Raw genomic sequence first — 24,406 nt, forward strand, 5'->3', positions numbered from 1 at the left:
GTTTTCCCGTTCTGTACTTATTCATTTAAAAAAATTATTTCATAAAATGGAAATTTTGACAAGACCATAGGATAAGAGGGGTACATTTCCACAAATTCCTACCATCAGGACCTCTGTATCCCATCCCTTCCCTTGAAAGCTTTTCCTATTCTTTATCCCTCTGGGAACATGGACCCATGGCCATTATGGGGTGCAGAAGATGGGAGGTCTGGCCTCTGTAATTGCTTCTCCACTGAAAATGGGCATTGGCAGGTTGATTCGTACTCCCAGCAAATTTTTTTTTAATTTATTTATTTTAAAAAGGAGACATTAACAAAACCGTAGGATAGGAGGGGTACAACTCCACACAATTCTCACCAACAGATCTCTATATCCCATCCCCTCCCCTGATAGCTTTCCTATTCTTTATCCCTCTGGGAGTATGGACCCAAGGTCATTGTGGCTTGCAAAAGGTGGAAGGTCTGGCTTCTGTAATTGCTTCCCTGCTGAACATGGGCATTGACTGGTGGATCCATACTCCCAGCCCAGCAACATTTTTACTTCATTGTATTTTATGTGAAACAATAGAGTTCTTCAATGAAACTCTTCTTTTTTTTTTTTTTAATATTTATTTATTTTAATGAAAGAGATTCACAGAGGGAGAGGGAGAGAGGGGATGTGGGAGAGAGAATGAGAGAGACGTTATAGGGGTTTGGAATTGAACTGGGACCTTGGAGCCTCAGGCATGAAAGTCTTTTGCATAATCATTATGATAGTTCTCAAGCCCTAGTAAAATTATTCTAATAGTGTTGTTAAATGTTAATGAAATATTAGTAATGAAAACAAGATTAAGTTTAATAAGACAGACCTTTGTTTTACTATATTGAGATGATAATCAAAGAAAAGAAGAGTTGTTTCTCTATATTTGATTAAATTAAAATACTGAAATGCTTTCTAAACTCTTTCAAGTGTTTTCAGGAAGTGATCTGGTTGTAGAAGTAAAATTATACTGTCCCTTCCTTTGTCCTTTTATTGAGATCATCTTTATCATTACTTAATATGTGTTTCAAATTATGATGAAATCAACCTGTAATCACCATAGTATTTTCCTTTTATACAATTAGAAATGGCATCACATTTGACTGTTTCTCTTTCCTTTTAGAGTATTTTATTTTTTAGTTAATTTATTTTTTGATTTGACAGGGAGAAATTGAGAGGGAAGGGTGATAGAGAGAGAAAGAGAAAGGGAGACACCTACAGCACTGTTTCACCATTCATGAACCTGGATCCTTACACGTTATGTTGTAACGTGTGCTCAATCATGTGTGTCACTGCTCAGCTCCTACTATTTCCTTCTAATAATTCTTTTTGTGATTAGTCTCACTTAAAACACCCCTCCCTCTTTTTTTGTTAAAAATGCCTTATAGTATTTAGTTCAATTTTTAAAATATAAGGCTTATAATCTATTAAAAACAAGAAAAGGATAACCTATTTCAAGAGTTCTGTAATTGTTTATTGTTTTCTAGCTATTGTTCTTTCTAAAGCTATAATAATTTTTTTTTTTCCTTTTCACCTGCAGGGGGAAAGCTTTGTGAGTAGTACAGCAATGCTGCAGGTGTCTCTATCTCTCTACGTCTCTTATCTCCCCCTACCATCTCAGTTTCTGGCAGTCTCTATCCAATAAACAAATAAAATTAGAAAAAAAAAACATTTTTTCCCCAATAGGGTAAACCACAACTTGATTTTGACTTTCCTTTTAATACCATTTGCTTAGATACTTTTTTGCTGTTTTATAATCATATTCTCATGCTCTGAGTACATCACGTCTGTGACAATCAGCCATAGGAAGTAGTTTAATGTTCACTATCTTCTTTGTTAAGTTCTCCCATGATACTTAGGACATAACTAATCACTATTTCATTCTGGAACTTAACTGATTTTGAAGAATCCTTACTTGAGTATAAGCTTGCCTAGAAATATTCATATTACCCATAACCAGTCAGTCACCAGCTTACTACTCATCTATTTTGCCTCGCTTTTCTGAGTATAAAATGGGTGTGAGACATTGATCAATCTGGAAGTTACTAAGGGAGGTTAATTTGCCTAACATGACAAACCTCTAATTCATGCTATAGAATCATTTAGTGGATCACCTTTTAGGTAAAAAAAAATCCAAGTTTAACCCTAGTTCAAGAAAGTGAAATAAATTCCCATAGCAATCACAGATTAAGATGAGAATAGAAATATTAATTTATTTTTGAAGTAGGGAAGTGAAAATACCACTTATGGATATAGAACTGATCATACACATAAGGTAAGGGGTTGCCTAAATCATGGTGGATTTTTAGTTTCTGACATATCTCATGAAACAATAAAAAAATGAAATAGTGTTTATTCTTTTTTTATATTTATTTTCCCCTTTTGTTGCCCTTTTTTTTTTATTGTTGTTGTAGTTATTGTTGTTATTTATGTCGTCGTTGTTAGATAGGACAGAAAGAAATGGAGAGAGGAGGGGAAGACAGAGGGGGAGAGAAAGATAGACACCTGCAGACCTGCTTCACCACCTGTGAAGCGACTCCCCTGCAGGTGGGGAGTTAGGGGCTCCAACCGGCATCCTTGCACTGGTCCTTGAGCTTTTGCTTAATCAGCTGCGCTACCGCCCGACTCCCAGAATAGTGTTTATTCTGTAGACATCTTTTGCGTTAAAGTCATTTTAGGACTGTCAGTAATAAAATTTTGCCAGATTTTGTGAAAGTAAGACAAATTACGTTGGCACTTATTTAATTAAAAATTAAACCTAGCACATGAAATATGAAGGAAAACTATTTTTATCTAGTAACCTTTATGCTTCAAATGATTAATTTAGGATTGAAACAGTATATAAGTCTGAATGAAAAGATAACACAGCTAAAATGATATACAGCTTTTAGTATAATTAATAGGCTCTTGGATTATCAGCTGAATTTGTAACTTTGAGATGGTGAGATAGGATGGAAAGATAGTGTCTTCCTTGCTGCCCCCAAATTGGGCAAACACTGGGGTAGCAAGTGTCATAGTTAAATTATACAGACCTTTTCTTATGACTTTATTTATTATTGCTGTGTTTATGACTCTGTACCACATCTTCCACTTACAAAGATATTGGTATTTCTAGTATGTTCACCCTTTTAAAAGAAAAACTGTTTTCCCAGAATTATATAAGTAACAGTGTGGTGTCCCCTCAGTCCTATACCTTTAAAATTTATTTATTTTCCTTTTTATTGCCTTTGTTGTTTTTTATTGTTGTTGTAGTTATTATTGTTGTTATTGATGTCGTTGTTGTTAGGACAGAGAGAAATGGAGGAGGGGAAGACAGAGAGGGAGAGAGAAAAATAGATGCCTGCAGACCTGCTTCACCGCCTGTGAAGTGACTCCCTTACAGGTGGGGAGCCGGGTACTAAAACCGGGATCCTTAAGCTGGTCCTTGTACTTTGTGCTTAATATGCAGAGCTACTGCTCTACTCCCCTATACCTTTAAAATTAAACACATTGTCCAGCAGATATCTCCCAGCTGCATCCTCTCTTCTTTGGCTTTAGCTTTCGTGTTACTGTTAAATTATTTCAGTTGAGAAAAGTTTAAGGTCACCTTTGAATGTGTATGTGTTGGTAATTGGAGGGGAGTCTTATTTCCTACAGAGAGATGACAAGACTCAGTCACTCAGCTTTTCATCCTTTCTCCTCTACAGTAGCATTTTACCCAAATTGTGTTCTCTTAAATAATGCTTTTTAGTATTTTGGTCTACTCAGAAGTTTGAGATAATTTTATATTACTTTTATTCTGCTGTCTATAGAATTCTGCTGATTCATGTAACAGCTCATATATTTCATTAAACCCTTCATCCTTTTAAGGGTATAGTCCTCATCCTCTCGTTTGTTTTGCTTGTTCTGTATTTCTAATGTCATAACCCTATTTTGTATCGCAGACTTCCTCCCCATTCTATTCATCTGTAATGAAGTAATGCAAATATGCTTACTTAGAGTCATCTGTTCCCCTCCTCTGCTTGTCTCCCCTCCCCAACTCAGTACTTGGTACCTGCATGATGAATCCACTGCTCCCCATGGCCATTAATTTTTTTCTTTTATTTGATAGGACAGAGGGAAATCGAGAAGGACAGAGAGATAGAGAAGGGAGAGACACCCGCAGCACTGTTTCACTGCTTGTGAAACTTTCCCCTTCCCCCTGCAGGTGGGGACTGGGGCCTTGAATCTAGAGCCTTGGTAATGTGTGTGCTCAACTGTGTACACCGCTGCCCAGCCCCTTGTTTTCTTATTTTTATGTGTAATTTTCCCATAAATCACTCAGTTGAAAGTCCTCAAGGGCAAGGACAGTATTAGGTATTTTTCTAACAAACTGAACCAGATTTATTCTACTTAAGCAAAATTTTAGTTTTCTGTACTTGCTGCTTAACTGTATATAGTTGGTAGTTGATATTGACAGCTATAATAATTTTTTATTAGAGTTGCATGAGATACAATATACCATGATTTAGGTAATATAAACTCTAACACCATTAGTTTTATTTTTTACCAATTTTATGAAAGTAATTTTGACCTGCCTGGGATTCATTTGAATTCTGAATGGGAAAGTTGGATTAAATAATCAAGCCTTTTCCATGTATGTATTATATATTTAAATTCTTTTAAAAATTGCCTATAAGTAAAATTCCGGCCAACTATATTAAAGCTAGATTAAATCTTTAATAAAATCTACCAAGATAATGTTTTTTTTTTAACTTTCTAAAAATGCATTTCCTAAATTTACTATACATGGTTTATTTTAGACAGGTTACTTGATTCTAATTGCTGTTATGCTGGTGTCTCGAACATATTGTGATGTTTGGATGATTCAAAATGGGACACTGATTGAAAGGTACTTCTCTATTTACCTTCCTCTTATATGTGTGAAATACTGACTTGTCTCGTACTTAAGCATCATCTTAAATAGGCAAGACATAGATTTTAAATAAGTGTAAATACTTGAGTTAAATCATATTTTTGTTCAATTAATTAGCAGATATTTATTGTGTGTCTCCTGTGTGCCAGGTGCTATGCTCACAGTGATAGGGACATTCTGGTAAACAAGAGTGACTCAGTATCCAGCCCTGACAAACTGGCAGTTTATAAAGGGCTTGGGAGCAAAAAAGTTTAAATGTGATAAAGTAAATGCCTTAGTGAGGTCAAAGAAAACCACTAAGTTCAGTGTCTGAAATTAATGAGATAATTTGGAGGAAAATAGTAAAGCTGAAAATCTAAGGAATCATTTTGAGAATCTTTTTTTTTTAATTAATTTTTTTTTTTTTAATTTATAAAAAGAAAACATTGACAAAACCATAGGATGAGAGGGGTACAGCTCCGCACAATTCCCACCACCAGACCTCTGTATACCAACCCCTCCCCTGATAGCTTTCCTATTCTTTAACCCTCTGAGAGTATGGACCCAAGGTCATTGTGGATGCACAAGGTTGAAGGTCTGGCTTCTGTAATTGCTTCACTGCTGAACATGGGTGTTAACAGGTCGATCCATACTCCCAGCCTGTCTCTCTCTTTCCCTAGTGGGGCAGGGCTCTGGGTAAAGCTCCATTTTGAGAATCTTTAATAGAATAGTAAAAAATTCTTAGATATTTCAGTTTCTGAAGTTAGTGTCTTAGGTTTTTTATTCTTTATACATTATGTGTATTACTGATAATTTTAAATAACAAATTAAAATTAGCAGTTGGGATATTACTTTCTAATTAATTAACTTATGGAGGTTGGGTCTTAGACATGGGCAGTTCCGCTGCTTGGGATCACTTTTTCATTGAGATAGACTATGATACCACAGCATTTGAACTTTGGCTGCTGCTTTAACATCTCATATGTGGTGTTGGGGCTTGAACCTAGGCCTCAGTCATGGCGAATAGGGCTCCCTACCCAATGAGCTATCTCTGACACAAAATACTAATATTTATTTATTTATAAATATATTTTTATGACAATAATTTGAGTATCATGGTAAACAACTTTTTCTTGGGATTCTGTTTCCTAGCATCCAGTATTTTGTTTAAAAATGTTCTCAATATATAATCTATCTTTTTGAATGATAGTATTTAAAATTTTTAAGTGCTCCTCAATTTTTTTTACATTTTTTTAATTATCTTTATTTATTTATTGGATAGAGACAGCCAGAAATTGAGAGAAATAGGGATATAGCAAGGGCGAGAGACACCTGCAGCCCTGCTTCACCACTCACGAAGTTTCCCCCGTAGGTGGGGACCATGGGCTTGAACCTGGTGCCTTGTGCATTGTAACATGTGAGTTCAACCAAGTGCGCCACCACTCAGCCTCAGTGCTCCCAAATTTTCAAAGAGGCTTTTTTCCTCCCTCAGATTTTGATTTATTTCTAAAAGGATTTGAGGAAGAGGAAGAAAGCTTTTATGCATGCTTTATGGTTCATATGTAAAAGAATAAAGGTCATCTGAGATTAAAGCTTGAAATTTAACTGTATACTTCTGAATAGTCTTTTGTATTCAGTACAAGTCTCTTTGAAACCTACGGTTAGTCCCAGATCATATATATATATATATATACACACACCCTTAAAAACCAGTGCATGGACATAGTGGCAAATAAACAGACTTTAATCACAAACACATCAGTTCTATGCCCCAGTTAGCCCATTGGTAATCCCATTTGCCAAGCCATTTGTTTTCTGTTCTTTTGACTATTTCATCTTATCTCAGCATTTCAGTATAATATGCTTGTGTTAACTTTCCAAGATTTTTCAGTCTTTGAGGCAATGTATTCGTTTCCTACTTTAGAAAATGAAAAATAACCTCCTCCCCATATCCATGTTCATCTTCAGTGTTATTATATCATAGTTTTGTTTTTTTTTAACTTTCCTTGTCTGATACCAGGATCTCATGCATGTGTATTCCCACTACACCTAGTCCTATTTTTATATACTCTCTAGATGGAAACAGGGAGAGATGCCATAATACTATCCACCATCCACAGACTTTTTCTTGGTGCTTTAGTGCACCTGTTTAGCGCTGTGGTTCAAACCCAAGCCAGGAGCTTGAGGTTGTTAATGTGCACACCTTACATGATGAACTGTCTCCTGGTACCTACAGTAGGCAGTTTATTATTTATGTGAATTTGACATTTGTGCCACATGGTGTGCTTTGTTAATGTCACATGGCAAAACAGTTGAGTAAATGAGATTGCTGCCCTTTATTCAAAGGGAAATAGGTCATGAATTGGGGCCCACTGTGTCTTATAATCAGTGCACTACTGCTCCAGAGGGATTTTTAGCAAATGGAAGCTTTATGGAGTGTTAGAAGAGGCAGCACAGAAAAAGTCAGGAGATCAGAGCTTTCCTTGTTTTTAGATTTACATATGGGTGACTTTTAGGTTAGTTTTCAGTATATCTTATGATTACATTTTTAAAATAATTTTATTGGGAGAGTGTTTTACAAAGAAATCTTTTATAAGGCCAGCAGGTTCTGTTTTCTAGGATAAGGTAAGCTACATTATCGGTAGCTATACTTTTTTGCATGCTTTTAAATTTAGCTCACATATATTGACGACACTGTTGAATCTTCTCTGGTATAATATGGTCAAATACACCAGATAATATGTTCATGTTTATCTGTTATCCATGGAGCAGAGGGTATCTTACTAGTTTCTTGTTGGTTGTACTTTAGGCCATGAATTAGTTTTTATTGTGATGGTGGGAATTTCATTTCTCTTCTCTATTAAATAGGCTTTTTTTAAAAAAAGAAATTTTACTTATTTTCTTATTTTGACAGAAGCATCCTTTTTCAAGAAAGGGTACAAGGGAAATACATTTTTGAGATCCTGTAGAGCTAATAAAGTTTTCTACTTTCACACTTGATCACTTAGTTGTATATATGTGTATTCCAAGATGGGAATCATTTTTCATCAGAATGTCTTAAGTATGGCTTTATTGCCTAGCATTGAGCTCAGTGATTCTCAACCTTGGCTGCAGGGTGATTAGGATCATCTGTGGAATTTTTGGAACTACCTGGGCCTACCCCTGGAGATATTTTTTAGTTCGTTAGATTCAACTAGTCATTACTTTTGAAATGCCCCAGGAGATTCTAGTGGATAGCCAAAGTTAAAAACACTTACTGTCCTTCCTTAGAAGTAGAACTACAGCCCCTCTCCCCCAAAGGTTTTCAGGATTATTTAAAATTATGATTAGTAAAAAAAACATATAATGTTTGGGGATTTTTCTTTTTTCAGTGTTGATGTGAATTTTGTTTTTCATTTATTCTTCTAGGAACTAGGTTAGGCTCCTTTTATTTTAGTCTAGAATTTTATTCCTTATTATATTCTGAGAGATTTTTATGTTAAGAAATTCTTCCTCAATTTTTTTTTTCTGGAATCTTTATCTTACAATTTTCCTCTTGCTTATATAAGAAAATTATTTTTTTGAACATTATTTAATACTGTGAAAGCTTTCTTTTAGCTTCATTCTGAAGTTGTAATTTTATTTCCAGTTGTTATAGGGGTGCTTATTTTTATAACAGCCATTCTTTTTGCAATTTTTTAGACTACTTTCATTGTTTTTATTTCCTTTGTGCTCTTTTGTTTGTTGTTTTGACCTTTGCACTCTAGGGACTTTACTGGTCTCTGATCCCTGTTTGTTCTTAGACGTAAAGTCCAAGGTACTTTTTTTTTTTTTAATTTAATTTTTTTTTATTTAAGAAAGGATTAATTAACAAAACCATAGGGTAGGAGGGGTACAACGCCACACAATTCCCACCACCCAATCTCCATACCAAGATACTTTCTAGAGGCAATTTAAGGGTACTGATATTTTGGTTCTCCTCAGGGTGGTTAAAGGTAAAATCTGTCCCCGTCCCCCCTCATCCCATGTGTCTGTGTCCTCGTCACAAATCCTTTAGCAATTCTAAGAACTTAAGCATAAATATAATTGAAATATTACATACTTCAATTGATAATATATAATTAATATATATCAGCTTTATTGTTTATTTCTAATTATTTTAATCTTGTTTGTTTTTAATTTAGCAAGACAGAGAAAAAACATGGCAGCACTCTCACATTTTATGTGGTGCCAGGAATCAAACCTAGGGCCTCAGCACTCAAGGCATATGCTATACCACTGAGTTACCTCCTAAGCCCTGCTAAGATTTTTTTTATTTTCCCCACCAGAACAGCGCTCAGTTCTGACTTATGGTGGTACAGGGGATTGAACCTGGGACCTTGGAGCCTCAAGCATCAGAGTCTGTTTGCATATTTATTATGCTATCTCCCTACCCTTGCTAAGTTCTTATGAGCTATATCAACAACTTAATTTGAATCCTTTGTATAATTGGAGAATATATTTACATTATTTTATGTGATTATTGAATCTTTTTCTTATTAATGGTTTTATTTATGATTTTAAGTGCCATATCTGGTGAGAAAAAAATATGCTCCTCAGCTATGTTTTCTTTTAGGGCTAAAAGGTGATGCACTTGGTTAGCGGTGCCATCACCATGTGCAAGGGCCCTGATTCAGGACCCTCGTCTCCATGTGCAGGGGGGAGACTTCATGAATGGTGAAACAGTGCTGCAGGTGTCTTTCTCTCCCTCTCTCTCTCTCCCTTAACCCTTTCAATTTCTCTCTGTCCTATCAAACTAAAAAATAATAAATCTTTCAAAAGAGATACGTTTTATTTTCATCTACTAGGCAATAAGCAGCACTTAAAATGACCAAACTGTCTTTTTTTTATAAAGATACAGTAATATAGGACTCCTGTACTCTTTATTAATTGGTATTTTTCTTCTACAGTGGAATGATAAACAGAAATAAGACTTTATTCAAGAAGCCTTTTTTAAAATTTATAGCTGCTACTCCGATGGTAAACCATTGCTAACTGATAGCATGCACTTTACCAAGATTCTGTAACTGTGTGTCTCACAGCTTGGGCAGCACTAAAGCACTTTATATAAGAAGTTTGGTTCAATCTATTTTAATTTAAACCTCTCAACTTTTGGTACTATTTTAATTACTTTTTGTCTTTGATAGTCTTGTCACTGTAAACATTTTTGTGATTCTGTTTTAATTTTTTATAGTTCAACTTTTTTAGGAATTATATCAAAGTTAGAATATTATTGTATTATTCTATTTTCATTTCCCAAAATGTGTCCCCCCCCCCCTTATTTTTTTTCCTTTTAGCTATCTCGGGAGATGTTAAATGCTACAGAACTCTGAGAGACTTTGAATACACAAGCTATACATTAAGAATTTTGAAAAGGTCTTTGGTAGAAGTGTTTATTAGCTTCACTTAACACTTTTTTTCTTCTCTAAAGAAGACAAATTGTCTCTTGACCTTGTTTACCTATCCCCTCAAAAACAACTACTATCATGTAGAAATATTGCATTTATATTCAAGTTATTTTTGTGTATGTGAAGCTAGGTTTAGATCATTTAGTGCAATAATTTTCAAAATATGTTTACATAATGTTTGAAAATAGTGGTAAAGGGGGCGGGGGTAGATAGCATAATGTTTATACATAAAGACTTCATGCCCAAGGCTCCAAAGTTCCAGGTTCAATCCCCTGCACCACCATAAGCCAGAGCTGAGCAGTGCTCTGGTAAAAAATAAATAAATAAATAAATAAATAAAAGTAGTAAATTCGTTTTGAAAGTTGTGATTAAATGAACTACATCTCTACAGTAAATGATTGGCATGTTATCCAAAGGTACTTCGCCAGGTAATACAATGGTTTACCAACTCTGAAAAAAGTTGTGGGGGCCTTTTTTTTATGGAGCCATGGCCTTGTACATGCATGATTTCACTTCTCAAGGTCACAGAGAAAAATAGAGAAAGGGAGAGCCTGGCTTCCTCCAGTGCCATCGATAGCACTTAGCATAAGGTATTGGTACTCAAATCTGGGCTGCCCAAATGACAAAGCATATGCCCTCCCTCCTCAGTGAGCTCTCTCTCTAGCTCCAGAGGCCTTACTTTGAATAAATTCTTAATGCATATTTTAAATTCAGGTGAATGTGTCGAGCAGACTAGAAACAGATAAAAGAGGCTCTGGCCCAGTTGAAGTGCTTTAACGGATCCAGAACATCTACAGACCCACTCTGAGGTCCTGAGGAACCCCATTGATCGAGCCACTGATGCTTCTCTTAGTTTTAGGGCCAACAAGCTAGGACCAACAGGTGAAAAACCACAGGGCCATCTGTTTTGGTACAATATTAGAGCGTATCTAGTCTCATTCTTGCATGTTTTTGTTCTGTGATAGCAGGATAAGTAGTTGTTACAGAGACCTTATATCCTACAAAACTTAAAGTACTTGCTCATGATAGTAAAAGTTTGTCGATTTCAGTCCAGTTCCCTACCACTTCATGCAAGCGAGACTAAAGGTGTTGATAACAGAATAAGTGCTTGTTAATTTTAACCATTTCCAGTAGTCTGTCACTGGCTCTATGAAGTTGTTTCACAATCTAATCATCGTGGTAGTTTAGGCTTTTTAAAAGCTTGGCTTTTTTTTTCCTCCCCTTCCTATTAAGAAAAAACCTGTTTTGTTTTTTTTTTAAATCTTCTTTTGTCATTTGTCGAGTGATGTCGAGTGATTTTCACAGCAAATGTTTTAAAATGATACAATTTTAAAAAGTAGAAACACATTAGGTAAGAAAATGTTTTTTTTTTTCTTATTGGTTCTTTTTTTTTCCTTATTGGTTCTTTTAACTTAATAAAATTGTCCAAGATTAGCTTTACAGAATTTTTTTTAGTGTTAACTTTTGCTTCTTTTGCAACTAATGCATTGCATGTGGTGGTTTGCAGTGGTATCATTGGTCGTAGCAGAAAAGATTTCAAGAAATATTTATTCAACTTCATCGCTGCCATGCCTCTCGTAAGTGTATTCTTTAAAATCTTTAGTTAAGGAAGAACTTGCTTCTTACTTAACTACATATTTATGATACTAAATTCCTATTTCATATTTGCTATTGTACCCTTTTGCATCTTTAAAGTGCCAGGAATGATCTCGGGGTCTCACACATGCACTACACTGCTGAACTGACAGTCAGTGTATGTGGATTTCTGTTTCAAACCTTTAGCTCAGTATTTCTGAAGGGTTTAGTAGCATCCCACTAGATGGCAGTATTATGCCTCTCCCAGTGATGACAATCAAAAATGTCTCCAGACTACCAACCAAGTGTCCTGTAGATTCTGGAGGTCCTGGCCACCTTAGTTGACAACCATTGCTCTAAGCCTTCGGCTATATAGTAGCAGCTTGAATTATTAGTGTAGTTTAAGTTAAAGTTATTAAAAATAAAGGCAAATGTTTGATCTAGAACATAATTTATTTTCTTTAACTTGGTTCTTATCCTTATTTTACTGTGTTGTAACAAATTTAGTATTATAAATGTAGTAGTAAGGCAAAGCTTTACTGTAATATCAAATTAATTATAAAATGTGTCATATTTTTATTTTTTAATTTAATTTATTTATTTTTATTATTTATTTATAAAAAGGAAACACTGACAAAACCTTAGGATAAGAGAGGTACAACTCCACACAATTCCCACCACCAGAACTCCGTATCCCATCCCCTCCTCTGACAGCTCTCCTATTCTTTTAACTCTCTGGGAGTTATCCCAGAGGTCAGTTATCCCACGGTCATTGTGGGATACAGAAGGTGAAAGGCCTGGCTTCTGTAATTGCTTCCCTGCTGAACATGTGCGTTGACAGGTCAATCCATACTCCCAGCCTGCCTCTCTCTTTCCCTAGTGGGCTGGGGTTCTGGGGAATCAAAGCTCCAGGAACGTGTAATATTTTGATAGAGTTAAACTTGTAGATAGGCATATCTAGTTTTTATGTAGTCTCTTTAAAATAAAAGATAGAGACTAGTAGTATATATTTTAAAGATTGAGATTCAGTAGAACACGAGTGTTTAGCAGAGAAAATATTTATTGTGCATGTGAATGATTTTGGAATTCTGAAATAAATTTTTTTGTTCAGCTCTGGCTTCTGATGGTGTGGGGTATTGAACCTGGGACTTTGGAGCCTCAGACATGAAAGTTTCTTTGCATAACCATTATGCTACCTACCCCCCACCCAGTGAAATAATTTTAATGTACTGATGGCAAAGAGTGGTAAAGATGTTTCTAGAAATAATTTGGAAAATGACATTAGCTGGTATAGAACACAGTTTTAAAAAAATGCCAATACAGGTTGTATAGAGAATCCTCTTATTTATAGCAGTTTTAGTGGTAGTAGGAAATAGAAGAAATACTCATCTATGTCCAGTCTCCTAAAAACAAATCATTTTTATTAATAATAGTGTACAATACATTTACAACTTCAAGAAGTTGGACTTTATGCTATTAGAGTACATGTAGAGAATTATTTGTATTGGGGCCAGGCAGTTGCACACATACTTAAGTGCTCACAAGAACCAAGGCTCCTGGTTCCCTACCTGTAGGGAGGAAGCTTCACAAGTGGTGAAGCAGGGCTGAAAGTGTCTCTCTATCTCTCCCCTCTCAATTTCTCTTTGTCTCTATCCAATAATAAATAAACAAAACATTAAAAGAAGAATAATTTGTATTTTGCTAAATGTTTTTTTTTAGCACATGCAAATCAGTAAGTTACTCATGGTAAAAATACTTAATTGAACAAAAAAAAGACACTAATGTCATTAAAGGTTCTTGGACATACATAATTAGGAACCTTTTGGGGTATGGAATTGTCCCCAAACTCCTCTGATCATATGAAGACTAAAGTGTGGGCCTCGTATTCTAATACCTGGAATTCTCTCTTCATTTTGATCCAAGTATTAAAACAGTGTACACACATTCACCTTCCCCACATCTTTTACAATGAATAGGTTGGTGGCATATTTGACCCTTTAATTTTATGCCAAAAATATAATAACATGATTCTCATAATGCTGTTACAGTATTTTTAAATTTAAGTTTCACATAAAGTTTAAATCAAGGTAGCATAGCCAATTATTTTTGGCTTAGCGTGTTTGCTTTGTGTTTTAGTAAATTCTAAGTAAAACAGCTGAACTATGTTAACTTGGACTGTTACACAAACAGTAGGATTTGGGAACATAGTCAATGATAAGAAATAAAGCACAATTTGATAAGTATAAATAAAACAAAACTAATAACGTATGTTTATTTGTTTTAGATATCTCTAGTTAATAACTTCTTGAAGTTTGGGCTAAATGAACTCAAACTGTGCTTCCGAGTAAGACTAACTAAATACCTCTATGAGGAATATCTCCAGTAAGTGATACCTATTTTTTATTAAAAATGATTAAGTTGAGCAGTAATATTTATTACTTGAGACAGTTTAAAAAAAAAATTAAATATATCTTTCAGGAAGAGTGCTTTTAGACTTAGAAGTATCTGGGGAAAGACCTCAACTACTGGGAGTCTAATCTTGACTTTGTAGTTGGAAAGTTCTCCTTTTCTGGACTTACTTTCATATCCCTAAAATAATTTAGAATAATCTTAAGCCTCTTCTGTAGCACAACTCAGTAGTATGATATGATTTTGTTATTATTTTTTAATAATATGTTTTAAATGTCATTTTTTTTTTTAGAGCTTTCACATATTATAAAATGGGAAATCTGGATAACAGAATAGCTAATCCAGATCAACTGCTTACACAAGATGTAGAAAAATTTTGTAACAGTGTAGTTGATCTATATTCAAATCTTAGTAAGGTAAGTTTCTCTGTTTTATTTTATTTGATAATTTGTTAAACTTTGAATCAGAAAATTTATATAGAATTGATTTGATAGGTGTATGTACCAGCACATGTAAACTCTTAATGCCATCATAAGAAAATGATAATTGATCTTTTCTACTGTCTTTGTAAGGTTCTTTGAACAAGAACTCAGGATGTGGTATTTTATAAAAATTTAAAGATATAAGAACTATGCAGGCTGATTTTTAGTAAACAGTAGGAAGGGAAGTTTTTCCTTTCTTCTTTCCTTACTTTCCTCCCTTCTCCCTCCTTCCCTCCCTCCTTCCCTCCTTGCCTCTCCCTGTCTCTCTTCCTTCTTCCCCTCCTTTCCCCTCCCCTCCCCTCCCCTCCCCTCCCCTCCCCTCCCCTCCCCTCCCCTCCCCTCCCCTCCCCTCCCCTCCCCTCCCCTCCCCTCCCCTCCCCTCCTCTCCTTCCCTTCCCTTCCTGCCAGGACTTCATGTTTGTGTGATTTCACCATTCCCACGGCTTTTCATTGTGATAGAGACAGTAAGAATTTAAGAGATACTACAGCACCAAAGCGTTTTCACTGTCCCAGCATCTCTCATGTGCTGCTGGGGCTCAAGTCTGAGCCATATGCCTGGCACAACACACACCATACCTGGTGAACTGTCTCTCTCACACAGATTTTTGTTTTTTAATATGCTTTGTCTTGTAATTGTTGGAAATTGACAGTTAATTTATATTTCTAAATTTGTATCTGTTACATTAAACTAGGATTTATGTTCACTTCTCTGCTTTACTCTTTTTAATTTTAATAGATGGTTTAAGTAGTAGTCGCAAATTTACAAAGTGCTTGTTTTAGTTTTCTAAATACTTATTCCCATATTCTGTCTCTTGTTTTAGTTTTCTTCCTGGCTTCTACTTGTCTTCCATATATAATTTCATCACCCCAAGACATTTTTTTTTTACAGTCTCCTGATTAAACTGTCTTCATTGCCATTACCTGCTGCACTGACAAGGAGCTGTAGTGGCAGCCTTTAACCCAGCATCCTTTCCTGTTTTTGTCAGAGATACCCCGTTGTCTGTTCCCATCCATATCACTGTCTTTGATCTGAAGTGGGCATTTATCTCAAACCAATTCTTGTAACCAGTTTTCAAATAAATCTGAATGACTAGTTTCTCAGAGCAATTTTATATCTTTGTCCTTGTACACAGTTGGTCTACATATCCAAGCATGAGACTAAAAGCTGTATCCAAGGAACTGAGTCATTTTTTAAGAATAAGAGTATTTCTGCTTGAATATATAGATATAGAGGGAGAGATCCTTAGAAAAGTGATATATGTTCACAAGAGCTTCCCCTTTAATATACAGGCTCAGTTATCTATTTCTTCCTGAACTTTTCTTTTTTATTCAATTTTCTAGAAACCTTTGCGCTAACTCATCCTAAATCCCCAAACTTGATACTACAGATATAGTTCAGTAATTCAGCTTTTTTTCTGTTCCCATTATTACATTTTAAAGTTTGCTTTATATGTCTCTGTGTGGATGTGAGGGTGATCTGGCTGCAACATTTGTCACCCCATTGATGGCCAGGGTTGATTCGGCTGATCTGGCTGGCTAGGCAGGTGTCCCCTTCTTCCCTCACTGCTCCATGTGTGTCCCTTTCGAAGCTGTGCGCTCGGTCGAAGAGGACGGCCTTCCCCGAATATATGTCTGTGTGTAAGAGGGAGAGAGATGTATGTAGGACTTCTCATGTAATTCTGTAGACATTTTTATGTATTCTTTACATCATCGTATTTGGGCAAGTCTATTGCATAAATCTTGTCCATCCTAAGAAGGAAAAAAGCATCAACTTAGTTGTAGTGGTGCTGTGTACTACACTGTGTTTACTGTTTTAACCATCTGGTAGTTGGAACTTTGACTTAAATTACTAGTCATTATTTTTTGTCAATAGCTTGTGATTATATCTAAATAGTATCTAGCTTCTAGACAATTTATAAAATAAAGACAGTTTTATTTTAGTATAATCCAATTGATAAATGAAACCGTCTGTCCTGGGAATAATGTAAATAATAGAAATGGGGGATATAGATTTTTTTAGTGAATAAAATTTGGGCTTTTTGAAAAATACTTCTAATTATGTATAACTTTGACAAGTGCATTGTCTGTGTGTGAGGAGCAGAACATAAGTATATTTTTTTAGTTTTACTATTTATTTGTTTTAATACTTTCATTTTAAATCTATAGTTAATAAAGTTTTACAAATTATTATTTATTATTATTTTCCCTTTTATTGCTCTTGGTTTTCTTTTTTTATTATTGTTGTAGTTATTATTGTTGTTGTTGGATAGGACAGAGAGAAATGGAGAGAGGAGGGGAAGACAGAGCGGGTGAGAGAAAGAGAGACATTTAAAGACCTGCTTCACTCCCTGTGAAGTGACTCCCCTGCAGGTGGAGAGCTGGGGCCTTGAACTGGGATCCTTATGCCGGTCCTTGGGTCCTTGCGCTTGATGCCACATGTGCTTAACCCGCTGAGCTACCGCCCAACTCCCCTAATTCTTTTATTTTATTTTATTATCTTTATTTATAGGATAGAGAAAGCCAGAAATTGAGAAGGACAGGGGTGATAGAGAGGGTGACAGACAGAACCTGCAGCCCTGCTTCACCACTTAGTGAAAGCTTTCCCCCTTGCAGGTGGGGACCAGGGCCCTCAACCTGAGTCCTTGCTCATTGCAACATGTGTGCTCAATCAGTTGCACCACCACCCGGTCCCCAGAATCAGATATTCTAACATAAAATTTGAGCTTCTAAAATCACCCCCTTTTAATTATTTCTGGCTGCCTTTATCCAATAAATAAATAAAGATAATTTTAAAAAATTTGATTCTTAGGCTCACTAGACTACTTCAACATGTAACTGTTGAGGGTTTTGTTTTTGTTTGTTTGACCATAGAATCACTATGCTCTGGCTGGTGTTGGGGATAGAACTTGATACCTTTTACATGCAAATCACTACTGTAGTGCTATCTTTATGGCCCTCAATATGTAGATATTGTGATAAAGTCAATAGACTCAAACAATATTAAGAGCAGGAAGAGCTTCTACAAGTGAAGATTAATGTAGAAATCAGAAAAACTTTTCAACAGATTTGAAACTACAACAGTTTTTTTTTACAGCTTGTTTTATTCAGTATCATTATACAACTCTGAGAAAATTACCAAATTACTGATAGCTAATTATCACAGTAGAGCTATCTTACATGATGAAGAGTAATAAATTTTACCCAATTGATGGTTAATAGACATTGTTCAAGTTGTCTCCATTTTAAGTTTCTTAAGAATAACTAGTATTCATTAATCTATATAGTGTTTTAGTTAGTACATTATATACAGAGGAACTTCTACCTGTTGACAAACATGTATTGCTTATTGAACAATATTCTTTATTTACCATGTTGTATTAGTTATTATTGTAAGCAACCTACTTTTTCTAATTCTGTACCTTTTAATATTTATTTTGCAGCCATTTTTAGACATAGTTTTATATATCTTCAAATTAACAAGTGCAATAGGAGCTCAGGTGAGATTACTTTATTCCAGTTTTTAAAATTTTTATAAGACTTACTAGTAATTGGTTTATAAGAATTTTTATGTATCTCAGATATGTTTTTATAAGATATAACTAACAAAATCTGATTAAGATTATACTGTACTAGGGACTTGAAAAATACTCTAGGTTGACTTTGTAATTTTACTCAAGTTAAAAGAGATACTTGGGACATTTTTGTGTCATTAATAATCAGAAGTGTTTGAACATTGAACACACATGTAATTATTTTTGCAAACTAGTGTCTAAAAAGAAATTTGGAGAGAGAGTACAATTTTAATACAAATTTTGAATGTCAAAATATCAGAAATGCCTTTAGAATGACTAGCAGCAGTTTCAAGAATATGATTGGTAATTCTTATTGTATTGTAACTCTGGTATTTGTGTTGGTAAGAGGAGCATTTAATTTTTCTTGTAGTCTAACTGTAATCATTTAGTGTACAATGTTATTGTCATGTATTTATAAAATACCCATGTAATAGTATAGTTTTTAATATAATATGTATTTTGTTTGATTAATAAATTATGTAGTTATTTTTCTTCCCTTCTAAAATATGAGGGAAGCAGTTTTCATTTGGATTTTGTCTACCTTCTGGAACTTTTATTGTGATCCAGCTTTAATTCTATAATCTTTTTTAATATAAACAAATGAATGGCTCCAATCTGTTGTCAATCTGTTTTATGGTACATAATCCATTGTTATGATACTTACCTGTATCTCTTTATGTACTTCCCAAAATGTAAGACTGCATTTCTTGACAGTGGAAATTATGTTTTAGTTATCTCTTTTGCCCATACTTATAGTAATTGATTATATTTAATCAGAATGCATTTGAAAAATATTAAATGCAATTTATATTCTATACATGATAGTATTATGTAATTGGAATAAAAATTAGTAAGTCACAGTTCCTGCTGAAGAATAGTTACAATTAGGTGAGAGAGGTAGATGTTCAGGCAGTTATAATACATTTTGATAAGTCCAATAACAAAGATTTGGATAAAATACTTAATGTTTCGAAAAATTGATGGTGATGTTTGAGCTGTTTTGGGGAGGATGAATAAGATATTCCTAAGAATGCCAGATTTGCCATACTTAAGAACAACTTTATTGAATTGCTTGTTCTGGGAATAACTATTTCAGAACTTAAAAACATAAAATAGATATGGGGACATCAAACATGGGAATGAGGAAAATGTCAGTGGTGAGCTTGTGAAGATAGGCTTGAAGCTTTTCTGTTGGGATGATTGATGGACAAGGATGTCACTCACCAAGTGAGAAAGTGTAACAGTCAGAGACAAGATTTATAAGGATAGAGCTGCTTTGAGGGAATTGAATTTGAGAATTTACAGAGTAGGGAAACAATAGTCTGAGTTTGTTAGATGATAGGATTAGAGATAGGAGTTTGAGACTGGAAGAGATCAAAGGAAGAAGCCTCAGGGAATTAACAATAGTCAAAGAGATGGGACAAAGAGGTCTGATAATTATTGTGGGACTTTAGGGGATTATCAAGAAAAGTTTCTTTACAGTAATTTTAGATTGAGAACTTTGGTTAGGAATTTTAGATCGCGAATTTTGGTTAGGAATTTTCTATGTGAACCAAATTCAAGGAAACTGGGAATGAACTGCTGTGGTTGGAGAAGGAAATCAGTAGTAAAAGTGTGTATTTTGTCAGAGAGGAAACAATAAATGTGGGAGGGGGAAATAAAAAAATGCTGATTCCTCTCAACCACTGGGATGATTATTATTATTTTAAAATTATGCATGTTGCATACAGTAAACTTACTGTAATCACTGAACTTGGTCTTTCTCTCTATACAATAATAGGGCCCAGCAAGTATGATGGCCTACTTGGTTATTTCTGGGTTATTTCTAACTAGACTTAGGAGACCAATTGGTAAGATGACAATAACTGAGCAAAAGTATGAAGGAGAATATAGATATGTTAATTCTCGGCTCATCACAAATAGGTAAGTAGAAATATATTAAGTGTATTTAGCTGTACTAAGAATATTTTGATGGCTATTGGTGTTATATAAATTGATTCCAAAAAGTCTGATACTGTACAAAAACTGTATGTTTGCATATTTATTTCTTTAAATATTTATTTTATGAAGTTTTTTGGTTTTATAAGGTGATATAGTCCTCGACATGTCTAACCACATAGTTTTCCCAATTCACTTCTTAAAATCTTTTATTAATTTTATGTTAGTTTCACTTTAAACAAGAGCAAAATATAACTTAAATTCAAATTTTTAAAAAACATCTTATTTAGTGGTCAGGGAGGTGGCACAGTGGATAGATAAAGCATTGAATTGTCCAGCATGAAGTTCTGAGTTCAATCCCCAGCAGAACATGTACCAGAGTAAAGTCTGATTCTTTTCCTCTTTCTCTCCTCCTATCTTTCTCATAAATAAATAAGATATTTTTTAAAATAATTATTTTAATGAGAGATACAGGGAGGTAGGGGATTGAACCTGGAACCTCAGAGCTTCAGGCAAGGAAGTCTTTTTGCAGTCATTATGCTATCTCCCCAGCCCTTAAATTCAAATTTATTTAATAGTGCTTAAAAGGAAATTTTAGTTTAGTGTCCCACAGTTTTTTACTTTGAGATCATGATTTGCCTACTCAGTAACTCAGCCTCACTGCATGCATCTCTACCTCTTTTCCAGATAGTTTAGGAATCCAAAATAGAAGGAAAAACATTTAACTTTCGAACCAGCCTGACTAAGTCTCTTAGTTATATATTGTATAACTTAACAAATTATCTATGCCCTGCTTTTCTTATGCATAATTGGATTATTATGAGGATTAACTATAAAATTTATATTTTAATATAGTTTTTGATATGAAGTAATTGGTCAGAAAATTTTCTTATACATTTATTAATCAACCTTAAGTTATTTGAGGGTCCTTTTCAATTTTTTAAAATACTTATTTATACATTAAAGACAGAGAAGCTGAGATGGAGGGGGAGGTAGAGAGGGAAAGAGACCTGCAACATTGCTTCACCACTTGTGAAATTTCCCCTTTGCAGATGGGTACCATGAACTTGAACCTTGATCCTTGCACATGATAGTATATAGGTTCAGCCAAGTGCTCTACCAGCTGACCTCCCTCCTTTAAAATTTTTTTTTATTTTGTTGCCTTAGTTGTTATTGTTGTTTTTGTTATTGTTATTGGGTAGGACAGAGAGAAATTGAGAGAGGAAAGGAAGACAGAGAGGGTGAGAGAAAGACACCTGCAGACCTGTTTCACTGCTTGTGAAGCGACTTCCCTTCAGGTGGGGAGCCAGGGGCTGGAACCGGGATCCTAATTCCGGTCCTAGCACTTGGTACCATGTGTGCTTAACCCACTGAGCTACCACCCAGGGCCCCCTCCCTTTATTTTTCTATAACCAAAATTCAGTTAGAATTCTTTCTATTTCAAGAAACTGAAATCTTTGATTTAGATGACTTCAATATAAGTGCATTTAAAACTTCACATAAGAACTTTTAGGATAGAGCTACGTGCGCCATCTTGGATCATCATGGTCAGATCTTCGTCTCTTCTTTGATGTTCTCTTGACTCTGCTCTTCTTTGTATGTTACCGCTTTCCATAAGCTATTTTGTGTGTATGTATGTGTGTGTGCTTGCAAAATGGCAAATGTAATTCCAGATTTCAGCAGCCCTTCTCCTTTGCAAAAAAATACTCCCCAGAGACCCACCCTACTAGGGAAAGAGAGAGGCAGACTGGGAGTATGGACCGACCAGTCAACGCCCATGTTCAGCGGGGAAGCAATTACAGAAGCCAGACCTTCTACCTTCTGCAACCCACAATGACCCTGGATCCATGCTCCCAGAGGGATAGAGAATGGGAAAGCTATCAGGGGAGGGGGTGGGATATGGAGATTGGGTGGTGGGAATTGTGTGGAGTTGTACCCCTCCTACCCTATGGTTTTGTTAATTAATCCTTTCTTAAATAAATAAAAAAAAAAGAGAGAGAAAAAAAAATTTAAAAAAATGAAAAAGTGGTAAAAAAAATACATATGCACAGTTGGACTGTTTCTTCTGCTAGAAAGTAAGGAAACTTTCTCAGAAACTTGATAGCAGATTGACATTTTATTTATTTATTTTTTTAAGTTATTCAGCATTACTGTGCCAGAATGGTCTCCTATGCATACCTTGTTTTTCTGAGTATTTTATGACCCTTTTTAAAAATTTATTTATTGGGGGATTAATGTTTCACATTTAACAGTAAATACAATAGTTTGTACATGCATAACATTTCTCAGTTTTCCACATAACAGTAAAACCCCAACTAGAACCTCTGCTATCCTGTTCCAGGACCTGAACTCCTTCTCCCACCCCAGAATCTTTTACTTTGGTGCAATAATGACTTTTTCTTTCTTTGTTACATCCTTTAACTTTATTTCTTTTTAAAAGTACCCCTGTTGTCTGGTTCAGTTTCTGACTTGCAGAAGATTTAGATGCATGCATGGTTCTCTTTTTCCTTGTTTCTTAGTCTCATCTCCAGAATCTAAGGAATTGTTGGAAGAACCAGAGCTTGATAAAGATAGTGGGTACCTGCCGCTTTTCTTCTCCTTTTTGAATGGACCCCCATTTAATTTCTCCCCATTTACTTATTTTTTTATTTTAACTACTCTCGTCCTGTTCTCATTTATTTCTCTTTCAAGCTCATTTAGTGCTTTGGAGCTTTTTTTTTTTCTTTTCTAGTTGCTTGAAAATTTTATATTATTTGAAATAGAATAGAAACCCCCCCCTTTTTTTTTTTACTGTTTGCAAGTTTGTTAGTTTTTTTTTTAATTTCTTTATTGGGGAATTAATGTTTTACATTCAACAGTAAATACAATAGTTTGTACATGCATAACGTTTCCCAGCTTTCCATATAACAATACAACCCCCACTAGGTCCTCTGTCATCCTTCTTGGATCTGTATTCTCCACCCCCCCCCCACCCCCCAGAGTCTTTTACTTCGGTGCAATACGCCAATTCCAGTTCAGGTTCTGCTTGTGTTTTCTCTTCTGATCTTGTTAGAAAAACCAATCTTTAAAGTCAGGTATAAGTGATATTCTCAACCCTTTAACTTGCTAGCTGTATGAGTTTAATAAATAAACTGCACCAAACCTTTCCTTGTCTATACATTTTCTCCCCCCTTCCCATAGTTGAGATCCTGTGACCTTATTTAAGTAGTTGAAGAAAAGGATCTCACTGTCAGGATGTGAAGAGGCTGCAAGAATGAGAATGACTATGTAGCTAGATCTCTTGGCAGGAGCCATTCTGCCACTACAAGGATTTAATGTGCTTCTCTGTCTTTGAAAGTCCTATGTCAGCAGCTTCATCATCTGTCATTTTCTTCTATCCCCTCTGCATGATTTTGTACTCAGGCTACTGTAGTCTGTCATGGTTGTCCCAGGCCCCCTTCCTTTGTTTCATGGTGATGTCATCTCTCTCTTATTTGTTTATTTAAATTTCTGAAAATTAACTCAGCACATCTTTTCCAGCATGGCTGCATAGGGTTACATTTCAGCTTATGTCACAGTTAGCTGTGGATTCCTGTGCTCTGAATATGTGATTTAGGAGCAGAGCCTCAAGTACAAGTTGTGGCTTTAAGACATACTACAGTCACAAAATAATCCATTTAGATACAGATACTTGTATTTAATATAGTCAGAAGATACTATATTTACATTTTTATTAGGTTTAGGAAATATTATCATTAATACTAATTTTTTTTAATAGTGAAGAAATTGCCTTTTACAATGGGAATAAAAGAGAAAAGCAGACAATCTACTCAGTCTTCCGAAAACTGGTAAGGTAACACACTTGAGGCTGACGTTTTTGTGGGAAAAAATTTTTTTGGTCTATGTCAAGGTATCTGTTTATAATTTTATCCTTAAAATATTTATTTCAAATTAGAAGTAAGGGATTTTTATAATATACTTTTATAAAAATATGAGAACATAAATTACCTTGTCAGCTTATTAAAGCTACTCAGTCATTAAAAAAGCATTTATTCAGTTGTCGGTATATCTTTACATAAGTTCCATAGGAAATCTGCTTTAAGTGCTTAATATAGTGATTCCTTCCTATACCAC

General features: G+C 34.9%; 1 protein-coding gene across 1 annotated transcript in view; it reads left to right on the forward strand.

The window, feature by feature from the left end:
* ABCD3 (ATP binding cassette subfamily D member 3) overlaps positions 1–24,406 on the forward strand; it is a 63,924-nt gene that overhangs the window by 20,340 nt on the left and 19,178 nt on the right. Inside the window, exons 4-10 of the mRNA XM_007533989.3 lie at positions 4,800–4,888; positions 11,825–11,894; positions 14,177–14,274; positions 14,594–14,717; positions 18,224–18,280; positions 20,136–20,278; positions 24,051–24,120. Of these exons, the coding sequence (XP_007534051.1) occupies positions 4,800–4,888; positions 11,825–11,894; positions 14,177–14,274; positions 14,594–14,717; positions 18,224–18,280; positions 20,136–20,278; positions 24,051–24,120 (651 nt within the window). The remainder of the gene's footprint in view (positions 1–4,799; positions 4,889–11,824; positions 11,895–14,176; positions 14,275–14,593; positions 14,718–18,223; positions 18,281–20,135; positions 20,279–24,050; positions 24,121–24,406) is intronic.

This window comes from Erinaceus europaeus, chromosome 11, assembly GCF_950295315.1.
Source record: "Erinaceus europaeus chromosome 11, mEriEur2.1, whole genome shotgun sequence".
Classification (NCBI taxonomy): Eukaryota; Metazoa; Chordata; class Mammalia; order Eulipotyphla; family Erinaceidae; genus Erinaceus; species Erinaceus europaeus.